This window comes from Muscardinus avellanarius (assembly GCF_963383645.1).
Source record: "Muscardinus avellanarius genome assembly, chromosome: 1".
NCBI classification, from domain to species: domain Eukaryota; kingdom Metazoa; phylum Chordata; class Mammalia; order Rodentia; family Gliridae; genus Muscardinus; species Muscardinus avellanarius.
The window spans coordinates 178856734-178878123 of NC_137786.1; the positions used below are offsets into that span (position 1 = coordinate 178856734).

Genomic DNA, 21390 nt, shown 5'->3' on the forward strand with positions numbered 1-21390 from the left:
TTATATTTTTATTTGGAAACAGGGTCTCTTAAGCCAGCAAGGCTGGCTTCGAACCAGCGTGATTCTCCCTTCTGACTCCGCCTCCCAAGCTCAGGGATACAAGCGTGCACCACCATGCCTGGTGCCCCCCAGCCCTATTTTTTATTCTTTACTTTGAAACAGGGTCTAAGTTGCAAAGGGCCTCACTAAGTAGCTGAGGCTGGCTTCAAACTTGAACAATCCTCCTGTCTCAGCCTCCCAAATGCTGGGATTACAAGCATGTGCTACCACGCCCGCCCCCAACCCCTTTTTTAAAAATTTATTTATTTATTTATTTATTTATTTATTTATTTATTTATTTATTGGATCTGAGGATGAAACCCAGGGACATTCTACCTCCAAGCTATACCCCCAGCCTTATTTTTTTTTTCTTTATTTTGAAACAAGATTTTACTAAGTTGCACAGGACCTCACTAAGTAGCTAAGGCTGTCTGCAAACCTGCAGTCCTCCTGTCTCAGCCTCCCAAGTACTGGGATTACAATGGTGCATGCATAATTATGCCCGGCTTGAAGACCAACTTTGAATGTTGTGTTTTCTGTGAACTGAAAAACACACGGGAAGCTTGTGGGCATTAAATTAAATGCAGGATTCAAGCTGGGCATGGTGGCACATGCCTGCAATCCCAGCATTTGGGAGGCAGAGACAGGATTGCAGTTTGAGGACAGCCTCAGCTACTACTTAGTAAAGCTCTTTGCAACTCAGTGAGACCCTGTTTGAAAAAATAAAGAATAAAGCCAGGTGTGGTGGCACATGCTTGGTGGATTAAGTGCTGAATAAAGAGTGATTTAGTGTTCAGGGCTGGTAAGTGGAACCATTTCTCCTCTATTGCTTGATCATTTTGATCATGGATGTCTGATCTTGTTCTTCTTCTGTTGGGTTCCAGGTGTGTTGGGGTGACTGTCTGGTATCACCAAGATGACACTCCACACAACTCGGTCAACAGCACTCCTCTCTTGGGTAAGTAGTCTTTCCTTTGTCTGTTGTTTTACTCCTACTACCCGTACTGGCAAGGTATCTTCTAGGAGCCAGAGATATGTCAAGAAGCCTTCTTAGCTCCAGACTAAGTAAACAGCTTTCCTTAGTTTTTTTTTTTTTTTGGTACTGGGGATGGAACCCAGGGGCATTCTACCTTCAAGCTACACCCCCAGCTCTATTTTTTATTCTTTATTTTATTTTGCTTGTTTATTTTGTTTTGTTTTAGTGGTACTGGGGTTCCTGGAAACCCTTCTACCTCTGGGCTACATTCCCAGACCCATTTTTATATTTTTATTTGGAAACAGGGTCTCAAACCAGCGAGGCTGGCTTCAAACCAGCGCAATCCTCCTGTCTCTGCCTCCCAAGGGGAGGGGATTACAAGCGCGCGCGTGCGTGCGTGCGTGCGTGTGTGTGTGTGTGTGTGTGTGTGTGTGTGTGACCACGCCCAGCTTAATCTTTATCTTGAAACAGGATCTCACTAAGTTTTGGAGGGCCCTCACTAAGTAGCTGAGGCTGACCACTCCTGTCTCAGCCTTCTAAATACAAGGATTACAAGCATGTGCCACCACACCCAGCTCTTATTGTTTTATTTATTTATTATTATTATTTTATTTTATTTTATTTTGCAGTACCTGAGATGAAATCCAGGGGCATTGTACCTCTGAGCTACACCCCCAGCCCTATTTTTTAGTCTTTTTTATTTTGAAACAGGATCTCACTGAGTTTCGAAGTGCTTTCCTACGTTAGCTAAGGCTGTCCACGAACCGCGATCCTCTGGTCTCTGCTTCCCGAATGCTGGGATTACAAGGGTGTGCCACCACGCCCAGTTCTTATTTTTATTTTTGAAACAGGGTCTCATTAGGTTGATGAGAGTCTTACTTGTTGAGACTATCCACAAACCTGTAATCATCTTGCCTCAGCCTCCCAAGTACTGGGATTACAAGCATGTGCCACCACATCTGGCTTTAGTTTTTATTTTGAAACAGTCTTGTTAAATTGCTGAAGCTGGCGTTGAACCTGCAGTCCTCCTGTCTCAGCCTCCCAAGTACTGAGATTATTGGCATGAACAACCATGCCTGGCTGCCACCTTACTTTTTAACTTCTTTGTGCATGTGTGGTACTAGGGATGGAATTTAGGGGCTTTCTACTTCTGAGCTATACCCCTAACCCTATTTTCTATTCTTTATTTTAAACAGGGTCTCACTGAGTTGCAAAGGGCATTACTAAGTAGTAGTTGAGGTTGTCCGTGAACCACGATCCTCCTGTCTCAGCCTCCCAAATCCTGGGATTACAAGTGTGTACCACCACGCCCAGCTTGAACTTTATTTTTTTGTGTACTGGCTGTTGAACCCAGAGAATTTCTACCTCTGAGCTACATCCCTAACCCCATTTATTTTTTATTTGGAAACAGTATCTTACTACTAAGTTGCTGAGGCTGTCCTTGAATCCGGGATATCCTTGTTCTTAGTCTCTGAGTACCTAGATTACGAGTGCCACCACGCCTGGCTGACTGTGAACTTTAGTGACCAGTGCTGGCATGGACTTTGGTCTTCAAAGGCATTGAGTATCCTCCTTCTCTGTACCCTTTTTGTCTTCTTCCACGGTGTTCCTTTACCTTTTTGATTATTTTCACCAAAATTCTTTCTGCTAGGTTTTCTTTTGTGTATGTATGTAGCAGTACTGGGAATTGAACCCAGGGGCACTCTACCTCTGAGCTACACCCCAGCCCTATTTTATTTTTTATTTTGAAACAGGATCTCACTAAGTTGCAGAGGGCCTCACTAAGTAGCTGAGGCTGGCTTCAAACTTGGATCCTTCTGTCTAAGCCTACCAAGTACTGAGATTATAAGTGTGTACCACCACGCCCAGCTTTCAGCCCTGTTTTATTTTATTTATTTTGAAACAGGGTTTTGCTAAGATGCTGAGGGTCTCACTAAGTTGCTCAGACTACCTTGAACCTACAATCCTCTTATCTTAGCCTCCCAAGTACTAGGATTACAGGTGTGCATCACCAAGCCCAGATAGAAAATGAATTTTTAATTTCTAAGTAGGATGGATTTAATAAGCCAGGCTACATTTAATTACACCAAATTGTCAGAAATAAATGTTTTCTGTACAAAATGTGCATTGATAGTCTTCAGTTTCTGAAATGGATGTAGTGTTTAGGGGTATAGTTTAAAAGGGCATTTTAAAATTTATATTGCATTTCAGTGAAATCTGTCCTATAAGCCTTGTCTCTTTCTCCTCTGACTCTCCCCTCTGACAAAAAGGCTGATCGTTTTATAGGGACCACAAGACATGTCTGGTTCAGTAAAGAGTAACTGAATGTTGGGGCCTCCTACAGGCCATATTATGTTATGTTGGTTGATTTATCTACTTATTTAGGCTCTAGGCTTGCTTTTACTTGGTAAAACTTTGTTTCAAAATTTAAAAAGTAAAATAATGCTGAGATGTGTAGCTGAGATGTAGAACACCCCTGAGTTCAGTTCATAGCACTACATTGAGAAAGACACTCTCTCTCCCTCTCCCTCTCCCTCTCCCTCTCCCTCTCCCTCTCCCTCTCCCTCTCCCTCTCCCTCTCCCTCTCCCTCTCCCTCTCTCTCACCAGACAAAACAAAAAATGCACTGCTATAATTATTGTGTGTATGCATATTTATGCCACTCTTCTCACTAATACAAGTCACAATTCATGCTGCTAGTTTTGTAAAATACATTTTAGCTATATAACTTTTGTTTGGTTTGAAAAAAATCCTATGTAATTATATTGTAATTTTTTGTGTGTGGTACTGGGAATTAAACCCAGGGCGTACTCTACCACTAAGCTACATCCCCAGCCTCTACATATATATATATATATATATTATACACACACACACACACACACACACACACACACACACTTTGATATTTATTTATTTGGGGGAGGGCGCTACTGGGGATGAAACCCAGGGGCATTCTACCTTCGAGCTACATCCCCAGCCCTATTTTTTATTCTTTATTTTGAAACAAGATCTCATTGAGTTGCAGAGGGCCTCACTAAGTAGCTGAGGCTGTCTGTGAACCACCATCTTCCTGTCTCCGCCTCCCAAGTGCGGGGATTACAAGCGTGCGCCACCATGCCCGGCCAGGCTCTACTTTTATATTCTGAAGCATGTTCATTATGACTTTTGAGTAAAGTATCTAAGTACTTGCTGTTAAATACAAGTAGTTAAGTCTATTCTCCATGAAGTAGTAGTCCCTATAAAAGTACCACACCTGGCTATAACTCTAATTTAAAAAAAAATTACCAGGCTAGGTGTGGTGGTGCACACTTGTAATCCCAGTACTTGGGAGGCTGAGACAGAAAGTTCGCAGGTTCAAAGCAGCTTCAGCTACTTAAAGAGGCCCTTTGCAACTTAGACCCTGTTTCAAAATAAAGAATAAAAAAATAGGGCTGGGGGTGTGGATCAGAAGTAGAATGCCCCTGGGTTCAATTTCCAGTAACAACAACAGCAACAACACCTTAGGTGGGGAAAGGCTGGAAGAAAAGTCGTCAAGAGCTAGAGCCAGGCGTGGTGGTGTACACTTGTAATCCCGGTACTTGGGAGACCGAGAAAGGAGGATCACAGGTTCGCAGCCAGCCTCAGCTAAAGTGTAGCTTGACATTTTACTCTGAAAACAGCAGTTAATAGTGAATAAATTTTTGTAGGGAATCTTGAGATATGACAGCCTTAGTCAACCTGCAGACCTTATCGGCAGCTGTTCAGTTAGGCAGTGAGCACCACTCTCATTCCTGAGTTTACAGCCTGATTAGAGATGGGTGAGCTTCTCTACTTCCTCACCTTTGAAAGATTATTCATTTCAGAGCAAAATAATTTAAAGGAGCAAAAAACATCTTATATTCACAAAAGAAACTATTGCTGGGTTATTATTACTGGTAAAAGCAATGAATCCAGATTCCTTAACTAACTTCTTTCCTTCCCTCTTTTGTCCCTTCCTTCCTTGGATTCAACCCAGAGGCATTATACCTCTGAGCTACACTCCCAGCCCTATTTTATTTTTATTTTGAAACAGGGTTTCACTAGGTTGCAGAGTTTCACTGTTTTTTGAGGCTGTTCTCAAACCTGTAATCATTCTGTCTCAGCCTCTTAAATACTAGGATTGAAGGTATGTACCACTAGGCCAAGCTCCTTAAGTTATTTATTTATTTATTACAATACTGGGGATGGAACCCAGGGATATTCTACCTCCAAGCCACATTCCCAGCCTTATTTTCTATTCTTTATCTTTTATTTATTTATTTTTTTGGTGGTACTGGGGGTGGAACCCAAAGGCTTTCTACCTCCAGGCTATACTCTCAGACCCATTTTTATATATTATTTGGAAACAGGGTCTCACTAAGTTCCAGAGGGCCTCACTAAGTAGCTGAGGCTGTCTGCGAACTTTAATCCTCCTGTCTCAGCCTCCCAAATGCTGGGATTACAAGCGTGCCTACCATGCCCAGCAGTGGTTTCTATTTTCAACAGATTAAAAGGGATGTTGGCCTCATGTTTTCAGAATCTTCCTAGAAAACAGATTGTCCTGACCAATAAGATTGAGATATTTTTTCTTAAAGGGGTTCTCTTTTTTGTCTTTTTGGAACCAGGGATCAAACTCAGAGCACCATACCTGCAAAGCAGGCACTTTGCCACTAAGCTACATCCCGTCCCCAAGCTGTGTTTTTTTTTTTTTTTTTTTTTTTTGCAGGTCTGGGGATGGAACCCAGGGGCATTCCATCTCTGAGCTACACTTCCTGCCCTCACTAAGTAGCGGAGGCTGCCCATGAAGCGCGATCCTCCGTTCTCAGCCTCCCGAATGCTGGGATTACAAGCGTGTGCCACCACGCCCGGCCCCAAGCTATTTTTTTTTTAATTGAGCTATTTTTAAAAGTCAGTGTATTTGGCTATGCTTGTAATCCCATACTTGGGAGGCTGAGATAAGAGGATCACATGTTTATGGCCAGCCTCAGCTACTTAGTGAGACTCTTGGCAATTTAGTGAGACCATGTTTTAAAATTTAAAAAAATAGCCAAGCATGGTGGCACACACTTGTAATGTTAGCATTTGGGAGGCTGAGAGAGGAAGATCTGGGTTCTTGACCAGCCTCAACTACTTAGTGAGGTCCTTTGCAACTCAGTGAGACCCTGTTTCAAAATAAAGAATAAAAAATAGGGGTGGCGGTATAGCTTAGAGGTAGAATGCCCCTGGGTTCCATCCTCAGTACTAAAATAAATAAATAAATAAATAAATAAATAGCTGGGCTTGGTGGTTTACGCTTGTAATCCCAGCATTTAAGAGGCTGAGACAGGAGGATCGCAGTGTACAGACAGCCTCAGCTACTTAGGTCCTTTGCAACTCAATGAGACCGGTTCAAAATAGACAATAAAAAATAGGGCTGGGGGTTTGGCTCGGAGGTACAATGCCTCTGGGTTCCATCCCCAGTACCACACACACACACACACACACACACACACACACACACACACACACAGTCAGTGTAAATATATTGTCTTTAAGATTTCAGTGTGAAGCCAGGCGTGGTGGCGCATGCTTGTAATCCCAGCATTCTGGAGGCTGAGACTGGAGGATCGTGGTTCGCGGACAGCCTCATCTACTTAGTGAGGCCCTCTGCAACTCAGTGAGACCCTTTTTCAAAATAAAGAATAAAAAATTAGGCAGGGGGTGTAGCTCAGAGGTCAAATGCCTCTGGGTTCCATCCCCAGACCCACAAAAAAAAAAAAAAAAAAAAAAAGATTTCAGTGTGTGGTCACATTTTATATTCCATGCTTAAAAAATTTTAATCTTTTTTAATTTGAGCCCCTTGTAATAGTTTTGTTGTTGCTGCTTTTAGCAGTACTGGGAATCAAACCTGGGGTCCTCACACATGCTGGTTAAGTGCTAATGCCACACTAGCCCATTTATTTGATTTTCAGAGAGAGTCTCTGAGTTGCTCAGACTGGCTTTTCGCTTGCCATGCTCATGCTTCAGACTCCTGAGCTGCTGGGATTATAGGCAAATTCAAATCTGGCTTCAGCAGTTTAGCAAAAAAAAAAAAAAAAAGCCCCTGGATTCAATGTTTAGTACCACAAAGCTTGTTTCTTCTCTTTCTCTCTCTTTTTTTAAATATATATATATTGGTGATTGAATATCACCAATAGAAGCCCAGGGGGCATTCTACCTTTGGGTTACACTCCCAGTTCTGTTGAGGGCTTTGCTGAGTTGCTGAGGCTGGTCTGTAACCTGTAATCCTCTTGTCTCAGCCTCCCAAGTACTAGTATTACTGGTATGTGTCACCACGCCCCAGCATTCACCCACACACCCACCCACCTACCTACCTGCCTCCCTTTTTTTCTTTCTTTCCTTCCTTCCTTTTTCTTTCTTTTTGAAGTACTAGGGATTGAACTCAGGGACATTCTGAGCTGCAAGCCCTATTTTTATTCTTTATTTTGAAACAGGTTCTCACTAAGTTGCAGATGGCCTCACTAGGTAGCTGAGGCTGGCCACGATGAACCTGCAATCGTCTGTCTCAGCCTCCCAAGTACTGGGATTACAAATGTGCGCCACCATGCTTTCCAGCTAGCACCTTGTTTCTTAACCAACCCTCTTTTGCCTGTAACTCTTCCTTCTGCATATGCAATGAACTTAATTAGCAAATCCTTCCTTCCTATGGTAATACTAAGGTAAACTTCAGCCCTTGAGTGCCTGTGAAATTCATGCACAGGTTTTCCTATAGAAGCGATTATATGTGCTTTTTGAATAGTCTGTGTACCAGATTCATTTACATGTGACCCCTGGTGAATTTTCTAGTGTTAAAGACTGATTTTTTTTTTTTTTCTTAGTGGTACTGGGGTTCCTGGAAACCCTTCTACCTCTGGGCTACACTCCCAGACCTATTTTATATTTTATTTGGAAGCAGGGTCTCTTAAGAGGCTGGCTTCGAACCTGTGTCTTCCTCCTGACTCCGCCACCCAAACGCGGGGATTACAAGTGTGCACCACACCTGGCTAAACACTGATTTAGATGGATTCCTACTTTAAGCCATAAGGGAACAGGCAGCTGAATCAGAATTGAGAGGTTTTTCTGTGGGGTTCCTAGCCCTTTTTTCCTTCCTTCCTTCCTTCCTCTTTTTTTTTTTTTTTTTTTTTTTGTGGTGCTGGGGATTGAACTCAGGGGCATTCTAACTCCGAGCTATACCTCTAGCCCTATTTTTTATTCTTTCTTTTGAAACAGGGTCTCACTGAGTTGCAGAGTACCTCACTAAATACCCGAGGCTGGTCACAAACCTGCGATCCTCCTGTCTCAGCCTCCCAAGTACTGGGATTACAAGTGTGGGCCACCATGCCTAGCTCTTTCTTTATTTTTTAAAAATATTATCTTGTCCTCACATTATTTCTCCCTCTTCTTAGACAAAGTTTTGTTTAGTTTTTGTGGTACTAGGAATGAAATTCGGAGGTATTCTACTAAGCTATACTCCCAGACTGATTTTATTTCTTATTTGGAAACAGGGTCTCATTAGGTTGCTAAGGGCCTCATGAACTTACTGAGGCTGTCCTTGAACCTATGGTTCTCCTGTCTCAGCCTCCCAAGGACTAGGATTACAAGTGTGCACCACCATACACGGCTTAGACAAAGTTTTATGTTTAGAAAAATTTTTTAGAGGTACTGAGGATTGAGTGGGGTGAGGGGAGTCCCTACTTTTTTTTTTTTTTGTGGACCTGAAGATTGAACCTAGGGGTATTCTGTCTCTGAGCTACATCCCCAGCCCTACTTTTTATTCTTTATTTTGAAACAGAGTCTCACTAAATTGCAGAGGGCCTCACTAAGTAACTGAGGCTGGCCGTGAACATGCAATCTTTCTATCTCAGCCTCCCAAGAACAAGTGTGCATCACCACTCCCAGCCCCTATTTTTTATTCTTTATTTTGAAACAGGGTCTCACTAAATTGTGGAGGCCCCACTAGGTAGCTGAGGCTGGCCTTGAACCTTTGATCCTCTGTCTTAGCCTCCCAAGTACTGGGATTATAAGCGTGTGCCACCCCACCTGGCAGAGGGATTCTACTGAGCTATACCCCTGGCCCTATTTTATTTTTTATTTTGAAACACGGTCTCACTATGTCACAAGAGCCCTCACTTAATTGTTGATGCTGGCTGTGAACCTGCAATCATCCTGTCTCAGCCTCCCAAATACTTGGATTACAGGTATATGTCACCATGCCCAGGTCTCTATATTTATGTTTTGAATAGATGTTACAAAATTCAAGAGCTTCAAAGGACTTTCATATAAAAATTCAATACCAGAGGTGGTATGGTTGCACTTGCCTGTAATCCCAGTGTTTGGGAGGCTGAGACAGGAGGATGGTAGGTTTAAAGATAGACTCTGAGCAACCTAATGAGACCCTGTTTCAAAATAAAACAGGGCTGGCTGGGCGTGGTGGTGCATGCTTCTAATCCCCGCGTTTGGGAGGCTGAGATAGGAGGATTGCATGGGTTCAAAGCCAGCTACTTAGTGAGGCTTTCGGCAACTTAGCGAGACCCTGTTTCCAAATAAAATATAAAAAAGGTCTGGGAGTATATAGCTCACAGGTAGAAAGCCTCTGGGTTCCACCCCCCGTACCACCAAAAAAAACCCTAAATAAATAAAATAAAATAAAACAGGGCTGGGGCTGTGTGTGTCCCATGCTTTTTTTTTTTTTTTTTTTCTGGTACTGGGGATGGAACCCAGGGCCCTCCTACCTCCGGGCTACATTCCCAGACCTATTTTATATTTTATTTGGAAACAGGATCTCTTAAGCCAGCTGAGTCTGGCTTTGAACCTGCGTGATCCTCCTGTCTCAGCTTCCCAAGCGCGGGTATTACAAGCATGCGCCACCACGCCCGGCAGAATTTTTTTTTTTTTTTTGGTGGTACTGGGGTTCCTGGAAGCCCCTCTACCTCCGGACTACACTTCCAGACCTATTTTATATTTTTATTTGGAAACAGGGTCTCTGAAGCCAGCGCAGCTGACTTCGAATTTGCGCGATCTTCCTGTCTCTGCCTCCCAAGCAGGGGGATTACAAGCCTGCGCCACCACGCCTGGCTTGTGTTCCATGCTTATAATCCCAGGATTTGGAACGCTGAGATTGGAGGACGATAGGTTCAAAGACAACCTCACCTATTTAGTGAGGTCCTCTGCAATTTAGTAAGACCTTGTTTCAAAAATAAACTGGGGGTGGTGGCACACACTTGTAATCCCAGCATTTGGGAGGCTGAGACAGGAGGATTGCAGTTTGTGGACATCCTCAGTTACTACTTAGTGAGTCTCTTTGCAACTCAGTGAGACCCTGTTTTAAAATAAAGAAAAAAAAAATAGGCCTGGAAGTGTAGCTCAGAGGTAGAATGCCCCTGGATTCCATCCCCAGTACTACAAAATAAATAAATAAGTAAATAAATAAATAAGTAAATAAGAATTTAAAAAATAGGGCTGGGGTGTAGCTTGGAGGTAGAATGCCCCTGGGTTTCATTCTCAGTACCACAAAAAAAAAAAAAAAAAAAGAAAAGAAAAGAAAAAGAAAAAGAAAAGAAAATATAAATAAATAGGGCTGGGAAGGTGGCTGAGGGTTTGAATGCATCTGGGTTTAACCCCCAGTACCACATACAAATCAAAATAGGGCTGGGTATATAGCTAGGAGGTAGAATGTCCTTGGGTTCGTTCCCAGTGACAACCACACACATACTTACTTCCACACTAGGCACAGTTATGAATGCCTATAATCCCAGTACTTGGGAGGCAGAGAAAGGATTGCAGGTTTGAGGCCAGTCTCAACAATTTAGCAAGACCCTGTTTTACAAAAAGAGAAAAAATAGGGTGTGGTATAGCTCAGCGGTAGAACCCCACTGGGTTCAATCCCTAGTACCCCCTCCACACAGTACACATCAAGAGATACAAAGAGTTATAAACATTGGAGAGATAGAGAATTACAATGTAAACATATACAAGATACAAAGGGCTCTAATGTAAAAGCCTTTCTTTTTCCCACCTTAGGCTTTCTGCTATGGTTTCTTTCTCTAGAAGCAAAGGTGGTACCAGTTTCTTGTGGATCCTTCCAGAACCATTTTATGCCTAATTGCTTTTAAAAAGCATGCCCGGATAGTCTTTTATTAGTTAAAGCCTGGGAAAGGCCTTGGATGCTAGCACTTTAGGGGGCTGTGATGGGCACATTCCCTGGATGGGTGGGCGCAGCAGCTTTCCTTTGCTGAAACTAAAAATTCTGTAATCTGTGCTTTATTCCCATAACCTACAACTGTAAGCACAGTGAGCAGAGAGGCGCCAGCATCTGGGAAAAGGAGCAAGCTACATGCTTCTGGCTTTTCTAGCTGTCTCACTGGGCTCTTCCCTTTGGCTTCCAGGTGAATAGCCTGCGTGTGGCTGACCCTGTGGAGGCTGTGCCGCAGCTCCAGGACTGCAGCGTCTTCGTCAAGATCATCAACAGCATGTGAGTGTGCGCTGCCCGCCTCTCCATTGCCAGGTGGAGATGCTTGCTTGACAGGCCGTGACCAGAAGGCAGGGCAGGGATGGGGACAGCAGGAGCCTGGCAGAGGCAGTGACCCCCCACCCCCCTTCAGTTGCTGGGCATCACAGCGGCAGGCCTCGTTTCACTCACACAGAAAAGCTTCCATAGCTGTGTCCTCACACATCTCCAGAAGCCCACCTGAAGCCACACATCCTGTGGCCTCAAAAGGAGTCTTTTCACGCCGGGCATGGTGGCGCACGCTTGTAATCCCCATGCTTGGGAGGCAGAGACAGGAGGATCACGCAGGTTTGAAGCCAGCCTTGCTGGCTTAAGAGACCCTGTTGCCAAATAAAAATATAAAATAGGTCTGGGAGTGTAGCCCGAAGATAGAAGTGTTCCATCACTAGTACAAAAAAAAAGAGTCTTCGTAACCTCCTTCTTGACTCATCCCTACCTTCTCTCACAAGCCGTCTTTGTTGCAACCTTCAGAGCCAGGAGTAGGAATGGGGAAGTTAGTATACTTGAAAGAGTTAGTACAGTTTACACGTGCTCCCTTTTGGGCCCTTATAACATTTATGAGGATTTTATCTGCCCCATTAATTTGTTTTGTGAGGTTGATTAGCATTAGATAAGCTTATAGCTATGTGGCCATGATTCTAGTTTAGCCTCTTTATTTTATTTTAGTTTAGTTTAGTTTTTGCAGTACTGGGGATGGAACCCAGGGGCATTCTACCTCTAAGCTACACCTCCAGCCTTTTTTTTTTTTTTTTTTGGTGTTACTGGGGTTCCTGGAAACCCTTCTACATCCGGGCTACACTCCCAGACCTATTTTATATTTTTATTTGGAAACAGGGTCTCTTAAGCCAGCAAGGCTGGCTTTGAACCAGCACAATCCTCCTGTCTCCGCCTCCCAAGCACGGGGAATACAAGCGTGTGCCACTACGCCTGACTCTCCAGCCTTATTTTATTTTATTTTATTTTATTTTGGTGGTACTGGGGGCAGAACCCAGGGGCACTGAACCTGTGTGATCCTCCTGTCTCAGCCTCCTAACTGGCATATTTTATTTTATTTTATTTTATTTTATTTTATTTTATTTTATTTGTGGTACTGGGGATGGAACCCAGAGGCATTCTACTTGTGAGCTACACCTCCAGCCCTATTTTTTATTCTTTATTTTGAAACAGGGTCTCACTGAGCTGCAAAGGGCATTACTAGGTAGTTGAGGCTATCTGTGAACCTTGATCCTCCTATCTTAGCCTCCCAAATGCTGGGATCATAAGAGTGCGCCACAATGCCTGGCTTAATTCTTTATTTTGAAACGGTCTCACGGAGTTGGAGTTGTAAAGGACCTCACTAAGTAGCTGAGGCTGGCTGCAATTCTGCATTCCTTCTGTCTCAGCCTCCGAAATGTTGGAATTACAAGTGTGCACCACCACCCCGGCTTCTTTATTTTATAACTGTGTCTTTATCACATGTTTCCTTAGTATATCAGTTATCTGTGGAAATTAAGGACGAGGGGCCTCCTCCTCATGTCATTCCTCTCTGAGACCAAGCAGAAATCAGTCAAGCTACAGCTTTAAGCCTCTATAAATAGTTCATCATCAACTCTCAGGAATTATAGAGGACAAAGCTGACCTTCCCTCGCTTCTTTGCTTCTTTGTCCCATAGGCAAAATTAGAGGTGATGGTGAGTACTCCAATCCTTTTTTTTTTTTTTTTTAGATACGGGGGATGGAACCCAGGGGCATTCCACCCCCAACCCTATTTTTTATCTTTTTTTCATTTATTTCTTTACTTATTTTGACGTACTGGGGATGGAACTCAGGGGCATTCTACCTCTGGGCTAAACCCACAACCCTGTTTTTTTAATTCTTTATTTTGAAATAGGGTCTCACTGAGTTGCAAAGGGCCTGACTAAGTAGCTGAGGCTGGCCATGATCCGCGATCCTCCTATCTCAGCCTCCCAGATGCTGGGATTACAGGCATGCACCACCACGCCCGGCATATTATTTATTTTTTTTAAAACAGGGTCTCACTGAGTTGCAAAGGTTCTCACTAAGTAGCTGAGGCTGGCCATGATCTGTGATCCTCCTGTCTCAGCCTCCCAAATGCTGGGGTAATAAACCTGCGCCACCATGCCCAGCTTCCTATCCTTCTTTTAAAAGGAAAGCACAGGCCGGGTGTGGTGGTCGCATGCTTGTAATGCTTGAAACCCTGTTTCAAAAATTAAAAAAAAAAAAAAAGACTAAAAAATAGGGCTAGGGGTGTAGCTTAGAGGTATGATGCCCCTGGGTTCCATCCCTAGTACCACAAGTAAATGAATGAATGAATGAATGAAAGCACAGAGCTGGGCGTGGGGGCTCATGCTTGTAATCCCAGCATTTGGGAGGCTGAGACAGAGTCATAGTTTGCAGCCAACCTCAGCTACTTAGTGAGGCCTTCTGCAACTCAGTGAGACATCGTTTCCAAATAAAGAATAAAAAATAGGGCTGGGGTATAGCTTGGAGGTAGAATGCCTCGGGTTCCATCCCAGTACTGCAAAATAAATTAATTAATTAAATTAAGTAAAGGAAAGTACAGTTGACTGTGAGCCCCAGGCCAAGGATAGACTGAGGAGCAGTGGGTGGTCATATGCCATGTTTGGCGGTTAGGAACTGGTGTCAGGCATTCACTTGTCAGTGAAGCACTTGGCCAGCTCTTCACAGGGAGCAGCTTGACACTGGGAAGGGTGGGCAGAGGCTGGGCCTCATTCATCTCCCACCTCACTTAGGACACCACAATGATTAGTTTCAGTCCACGCACAAGTGAGTAGATGAGTGAGTGAGGATGGAGTTGGCCTTCTCCATCAGCAAGTCTAATGAAGCAGGGTCGCTCAGGACAGAGGAGTCCACAAGAGTGGGGTTTATAGTGTCTTATGTTTTTGGTTTTAAATTTTATTTATTTATTTATTTATTTATTTATTTATTTATTTATTTAGTGTGGCACTGGGGGTGGAACTCAGCAGCTCTGGGCTACACTCCCAGACCTATTTTATACTTTATTTGTAAACAGGGTCTCACTAAGTAGCTGAGGTTGGCTTCAAACCTGTGGGATCCTCCTGTCTCAGCCTCAGCTACTTAGGCCCTTTGCAACTCAGTGAGACACTGTTTCAAAATAAAGAGTAAAAAATAGGGCTAGGGGTATAGCTTGGAGGTAGAATGACCCTGGGTTCCATACCCAGTACCATTAAAAAAAAAAAAAGGATCAGCTGGATTGTTGTAGAACTAGCATTTTCCAAAGCCTGTTCCATGTATCCTCACTTAATACAAAAGGCTCAGTGAGGAAAAAGGTCTGTGGACATACAGGTTTAGGGATAAATGTATGCCTTATCTTCTTTTCTTTTTCTGTTTCCTTTTTTCTTTTTTTTTTTGGTGGTACTGGGGTTCCTGGAAGCCCTTTTACCTCCAGGCTACACTCCCAGACCCATTTTATATTTTTATTTGGATACAGGGTCTCCTAAGCCAGCGCGGTCCTCCTGTCTCCGCCTCCCGAGCGCAGAGATGACAAGCGTGAGCCGCCACGCCCAGCAGGCCTTATCTTCTTTGGAAAATGTTCATTTGGTTTAACTCAGCCTTTTTTCAAACTTTCAACCAGAGAATCCTCTTTTTATTGTATTTAATGTAATATACTTAGGTAAATACTACTCTACTCTGGAGCAAGGGTTCCACACTTAGGGAAGATGGCTCAGTTAAGAATCCTCAAGATGCCGGGCGTGGTGGCGCACACTTGTAATCCCTGCGCTTGGGAGGCGGAGACAGGAGGATCGCGCAGGTTCGAAGCCAGCCTCAGCTACTTAGTGAGGCTCTCAGCAACTTAGTGAGACCCTGTTTCCAAATAAAGTATAAAAAGGTCTCGGAGTATAGCCTGGAGGTAGAAAGCTTCTGGGTTCCACCCCCAGTACCACAAAAAAAAAAAAAAAAAAAAAAAAAAAAAGAATCCTCAAGACTTTGTAAGAATCACCTAATCAGCTACTCAGAATCCCTTTTTTTTTAAAGCTGGGTGTGGGGGTGCACACTTGTAATCCCAGTACCTGGGAAGCTGAGACAGGGATCACAGGTTCAAAGTCAGCATCAGTAACCTAGGCCTTCCGCAACACTGTGAGACCCTGTTTCCAAATAATAGTAATAATAGAATTGGGTTGGGGGTGTAACTTGGAGGTACAATGCCTCTGGGTTCAGTCCCTAGTAGCCCCCAAAATGCTCTTTTTTTCTTTTTACTTTGTACGTTTTAAATTTATTTTTGTTGGTGCATTATAATTATTTAAGTGGACTTCATTGTTATATATCTGTACATCTACCTAACCCAGAATGGCTCTTGCAGGGATTTACTTGCCTTGGTAAATCTCACGGGCCATGCGACCAGGTAACGCAAGGTCTTGGGTTGGATGCTTTTTTAGCTTAACAGAACGTCTCTGGCAGTGGAAGAATCTCGGCCTGCCCTGCCCTCCGAAAGTTGGTGAAGACTTGAGGGTTCAGATTCTGAGAACTGAGGCCCCTTTAATCAGCAGCTCCAGCTGCAGCCTGGATAGAGAAGTCAGCTTTTAACTTGAAGTGTAATTTCAGAGGTGTAGTGGTAGCCACTTCTGAAAATGAACCTGCAATTAGAGCTGGCACTAGTGGCTGTGTGAGAGTTCCCCCTGCTGCCTCCCTCCCCTCTGCACTTTGTCTTTCCAGTTAAGCAAGGAAAGCAAGAGTTGTTTATCAAGCTTGTGCCAGGTCTTGGTAGTGCACATTTGTAATCCCAGAATTTGGGAGGCTGAGGCAGGAGGATTGCAGGTTTGAAGACAGCCTCAACAATTTACCAGGACCCTCTTTCAAATTAAAAATAATTAAAAAGACTGGGCCTGGTGGCGCATGCTTGCAATCCCAGCGCTTAGGAGGTGGAGACAGGAGGATCATGCAGGTTCAAAGCCAGCCTCGCTGGTTTAAGAGACCCTGTTTCCAAATAATATATAAAATAGGTCTGGGAGTGTATCCCAGAGGTAGAAGGCTTTCCAGGAACCCCAGTACCACCAAAATTAATGAATGAATTAATTAAAAAATTAAAAAGGGGCTGGGGGCATAGCTGTGAAGTAGAATGTCCCTGCATTCAGTCCTTAGTACAAACAAATCAAGACAGCAAGCAAGAAAGCTTGGCCCTTTGCCCTGCCTGTGGGGATCTTTAGCCTCATGAGGAATTTTTTTCTGTCACTTTGGAGCCTCGTTTCCTCCTGTTCTTTCAGGTCTTGACCCTGTTTTCCTTTCCATGGGCCTCCACCTCCTTTCCATTCTACCTCCACCGTGTTTCCCAGGCTTTCCCACTCAGATTGTTTAGTGTAGCTTCCCTTCCATTGGTGCCTCCTCTATCTCCTAGCCCTCTTCCCACAGAACTTTTTTACGTTTTCAAGCAGGAATGCAGAGTGCGTTCTTCTCTGGAAGCACCCCAGGTCACAAGTCCCCACTTCTCACTCACCACACAGCTCTAGCTGAAGCAGTGGTGTTCTGGCATCTTCCCACCTGCTCCAGGGTCTAGGCAGTAATACCTAAGTGAGGAGGCAAAGATCGCTGAGTACTCTGATCCTAACACTTGCTCTTTTCCTAGCCACAGCACTGAAGAGGGGCAGCAAGTCCTGCAACAGCCAGTGCCCGAGAAACTGGACTTTGTATGCAGTTTTCTGCAGAGTAAGCATCTTTCTTATCTAGTTGGACAGCTCAGATCCTGAGCCATGGGAGTCCAGAGGAACCAGTTATGCTTGTCTGGAGAGAAAAGGTTCAGGGCTCCCTGTTCTAGCACAGATAAACACAGTGGGTCAACTCCTTGGGTCTCTTGCTGCCTCCACCAGTGGTGTGAGGAGCACGCCCCTTAGGTCCCAGAGGCCACAGATCCAAGTAGAGCAGAAGGTTGCTTTTTGGTACTCATTACCTTTGGTGTCCATATCCCGCATTTCAAGAAGAAAGAGGAGAGGGAAGGGTACATGTTACCTTCTCCCTTAGAAGAAAAGCAGTTTTCCTGGTAGCTGCTTAGGTTATAGGTGTGGATAGAGGCCAATTTAGGTGAACCCTGCTCACTGCTTTGTCTGGATGAAGATTCCCTGTCTCTTGCTCTTCAGCGTGATGGGAAGATTAAATAACACATGTGAGGCCCTAGCAGAATGCTTGTCAGCTCCTCTCCCCTGGTCCAGCCTTGGACCACAGTGTCATCACCTTTGACGTGGAGGCCGTCTGCCATCTACCTCAAAAGAATTATAGCGAGGTGGGACTGGCAAGGTGTTAATCACTGAGCCTGGACTCTGGTGGCAGCACAGGAGTCAGGTGTCTCCAGCCGCTTTACTCTGACTTGGCTTCAGGCTTCCTCAGTGACTTTAGTTGGCACAGGATCCCTGGGCTCCTGAGGTGCTAAGTGGGAGTTGGTGACTGGGTGGACAAGAGCAATGTCCTGGCCCAGAGTTGCTGTGAATCCCCAGCCGGCTTTCTTCTTGCACTGTCCCTGAAGCCCTGGACTGAGCCAGGATGGCATGGGAGTAAAGGCAGGAGAGGAGATGCAGGAATAAGGATCCCTGCATCTCACACTTCATTCAGAGACTGCAGTTCTTCTTAGACTCTGGTGTTCTCAAGAAGTTCACTGTGTTATTGTTGTCACTGCAGAAAACCGAAAACATCCCTCTTCTCCAGAATGCCTGGTGTCTGTGCAGAAAGTGATGGAGGGGTCAGAGCTGGAATTGGCCAAGGTAACCTTTGGAATACCAGCTTGGGTGGGGTGGGCATGGTTCCTAGGGACCCAAAGGCTTTCTCTTAACACAGGCAGGTTTTTTCAACTCTCAAGGGGATTTATTTCTGGGCCTCTTAGAATGTGGAAGCAGGGTCAGACAGTCACCTATCTGAGTCAGATGCCAGTTCTTCCCAAGGAGTCCAGGAGCTTGTGGTCTTCTGACAAAGAGATTTACTAGACCAACTCTGAGGCCCCAATGGAGACTCTCAGGAATCAGGTCTCATTCAGAAATCATCATATTTTTCTCTTTAGCTCAGTCTACTTCATTCCCTCTGCTGTTTCTGGGTCCCACCCTATAGGAGTGCCTTAAGCTTTATTCCCATACTTTCTTGAACCCAGGAATTTAGCCGTGCAGGAATCCTGGCACCTTTCTTGTTGCAGTGTCAAAAAAGACAACAAAGTGTCCCCTGTGGTTGTTAAGGATAGTGGCCTGTGACCACTAATTCTGGGAGTTTTGGCAGAGTCTCAGGAATAACTCAAAGTTCCCAGAATAGCCCTGAGTGGGGATCACTGGGAAGAGAGGCAGCCCCTCTCAGGGACACTTCCTGTTTGGCTTCTAGGTGACCATGCTGCTCTTATACCATTTTACCATGTGCTCCAAAAGCCTTCGGGACTGGGACCAGTTTGAATATAGGATACAGGTAAGCACTTGCACATCCACTACTCATAGGCCTAGCCTGGCTTCCCTCACCCTCATCATTTATCTTTAAATAGTGCACATTAGTCTCTGAAAAACTGGTTACAGTAATGACAACCGTTCATTGTAGAAAACTCAGAAAATAACCAAAAGCATAAAGAAAGAAATAGCACTTGATAATAATCTTATCCTCAGAGATAACTGCTAACTTTTTAAAGGATAGACTTCCAGGTACTTTTTTATGTGCATATACTTAGCTGTAGTTTGTGCTTGGATAATACATAGAAAGTATTCTCTCCACTTACATGTATCCTTTGGTTTGTAACTGTCACTCCTTTTATCTCATCCTTTCCTCCAGTAGGGTCATCTGGAAGAGGCCAACACAGGTGTAAAAGCTTTCTGGCTGTGTTGCCTTCCCTGAAGTCAGTTAGGAAGTGAAGTCCATTAGAACTGTTGGACTCTGGATGCATCTTTAGGGAGGCAGAAAGGGAAGGAGCAAGTGGGGTGAACACATTTCTAGTTGAAGCCATGTGGGCTGGGCTGTGGGGCTTCGGTTCTGAAAGGAAGAATGGGACCCAGCAAGCTCCTGGGCTCTGGAGAACCTGGGGCTGGCACTGCTGGGATGGAACCCTGAGCCCCCTCCAGAGGCTCCTCTGGCACCTCAGTGATGCTTCTGTTCTCTCTCTGGTACAGGCCGAGTTAGCTGTCATTCTTAAATTTATGCTGGACCACGAGGATGGGCTAAACCTTACTGAGGACCTACAGAACTTCTTGGAGAAAGGTGAGTGGGGCCACTCCCATGCTCCCTTCATATCTGAGCAGGGGCTGCTGGGTCCTGATTGTGGAGAACTTAGAGGGTTTTGTTTCTGTCCCAGACACAAGGCCCAGAGTTGGTGCTCAGGAAGGGTATGTTTAATGGAACAAGTGATTTCTGGGCTGTATTTCAGCCCAGTTTCTTTTCAGCTCCCCCTGCTGCCTGGCAGTGTAGGGAGTGGCGTCACCCTAACAGCAGAAGTGATCACATATGCTGCTGGAGTGATCATCCCCCCATACGCACTTTTGTGTGTGTGTGTGTGTGTGTGTGTGTGTGTGTGTGTGGTACTGGGGATGGAACCCAGGGGCATTCTGCCTCCAAGATACACCTTCAGCCCTATTTTTTATTCTTTACTTTGAAACAGAGTCTCACTGAATTGCAAAAGGCATCACTAAGTGAGGCTGCCCTTGAACTTGTGATGCTCTTGTCTCAGCCTCCCAAATGCTGGGATTACAAGTGTGTGCCACCACGCCCCTGCTCTTTTGTTTGTTTTGTTTTGTTTTTACTGACAACATGCTACCATGGCAGGTTTCTCTTTTATGTACTTTTTTTTTTTTGTACTGGGAATGGAACCCAGGGGCATTCTATCTCTGAGCCACACCCCCAGCCCTATTTTTTATTCTTTATTTTGAAGCAGGGTCTCATTGAGTTGCGAAAGGCTAAGTAGCTGAGGCTGTCTGTGAACCGTGATCCTCCAGTCTCAGCCTCCCAAATGCTGGGATTACAAGTGTGCGCCACCATGCCCAGCTTATTTTTGGTTTTGAAACAGGATCTCACTAGGTTGAGGAGAGTTTCACTACTTACTTAGGCTGTTCTTGAACCTAGGATCCTACTGTCTCAGCCTTCCAAGTGCTGGGATTACAGGCATGTATCACCACACCTAGTTTATATTTTATATTTTATCTTATTTTTTTGTGGGTCTGGGGATGGAACCCAGGGGCATTTGCCCTCTGAGGTAAACCCCCTGCCCTATTTTTTTATTCTTTTATTATTATTTTTTTTTTTTTTTGGTGGTACTGGGGATCCTGGAAGCCCTTCTACCTCCGGGCTACACTCCCAGACCTACTTTTTATATTTTTATTTGGAAACAGGGTCTCTTAAGCCAGCGTGGCTGGCTTCGAACCTGCGTGATCCTCCTACCAAGCGGGGGGATTACAAGTGTGCGCCACCACGCCCGGCTATTTTTTTTATTCTTTATTTTGAAACTGGGTCTCACTGAGTTGCAGAGGGCCTCACTAAGTAGCTGAGGCTGTCCGTGAATCACGATCCTCCGGTCTCAGCCTCCCGAATGCTGGGATTACAGCGTGCGTCCCCATGCCCAGTTTATATTTTAAAAGGTTTTCCTCAAGTTGAGGTTGGTAGTGCACACCTGTAATCCTAGTGCTTGAGGGGTTAAGACAGGAGATTGCAGGTTTGAAGCCAGACTTAGCAACTTAGTGAGACTGTCAGCAACCTAGCCAGACTCTGTTTCAAAACAAAAAAATATAAAAAGGAGTAAGGGTATAGCTCAACAGTAGAATGCCTCTGGGTTCAATTTCTAGTCCCACACACAAGTTTTTTTTCTTGTGAAGTTCATGTGCTAGGTGGGAGGCAGGTACATAAACCAGTAAGTATGATTGGGATCTAAGTGTA

At 44.5% G+C, this 21390-nt stretch overlaps 1 protein-coding gene across 1 annotated transcript in view; it reads left to right on the top strand.

Annotated features, from left to right (window-relative positions):
• Nucleotides 1–955: 955 nt before the first annotated feature.
• The window catches only part of NUMA1 (nuclear mitotic apparatus protein 1), a gene marked incomplete at both ends in the record, with an annotated part of 38369 nt that continues 17934 nt past the window's right edge, over nt 956–21390 (top strand). Inside the window, 6 exons of the mRNA XM_080689392.1 lie at nt 956–997; nt 11418–11503; nt 17141–17220; nt 18184–18266; nt 18868–18948; nt 19638–19725. Coding sequence (XP_080545518.1) covers nt 956–997; nt 11418–11503; nt 17141–17220; nt 18184–18266; nt 18868–18948; nt 19638–19725 — 460 coding nt within the window. The remainder of the gene's footprint in view (nt 998–11417; nt 11504–17140; nt 17221–18183; nt 18267–18867; nt 18949–19637; nt 19726–21390) is intronic.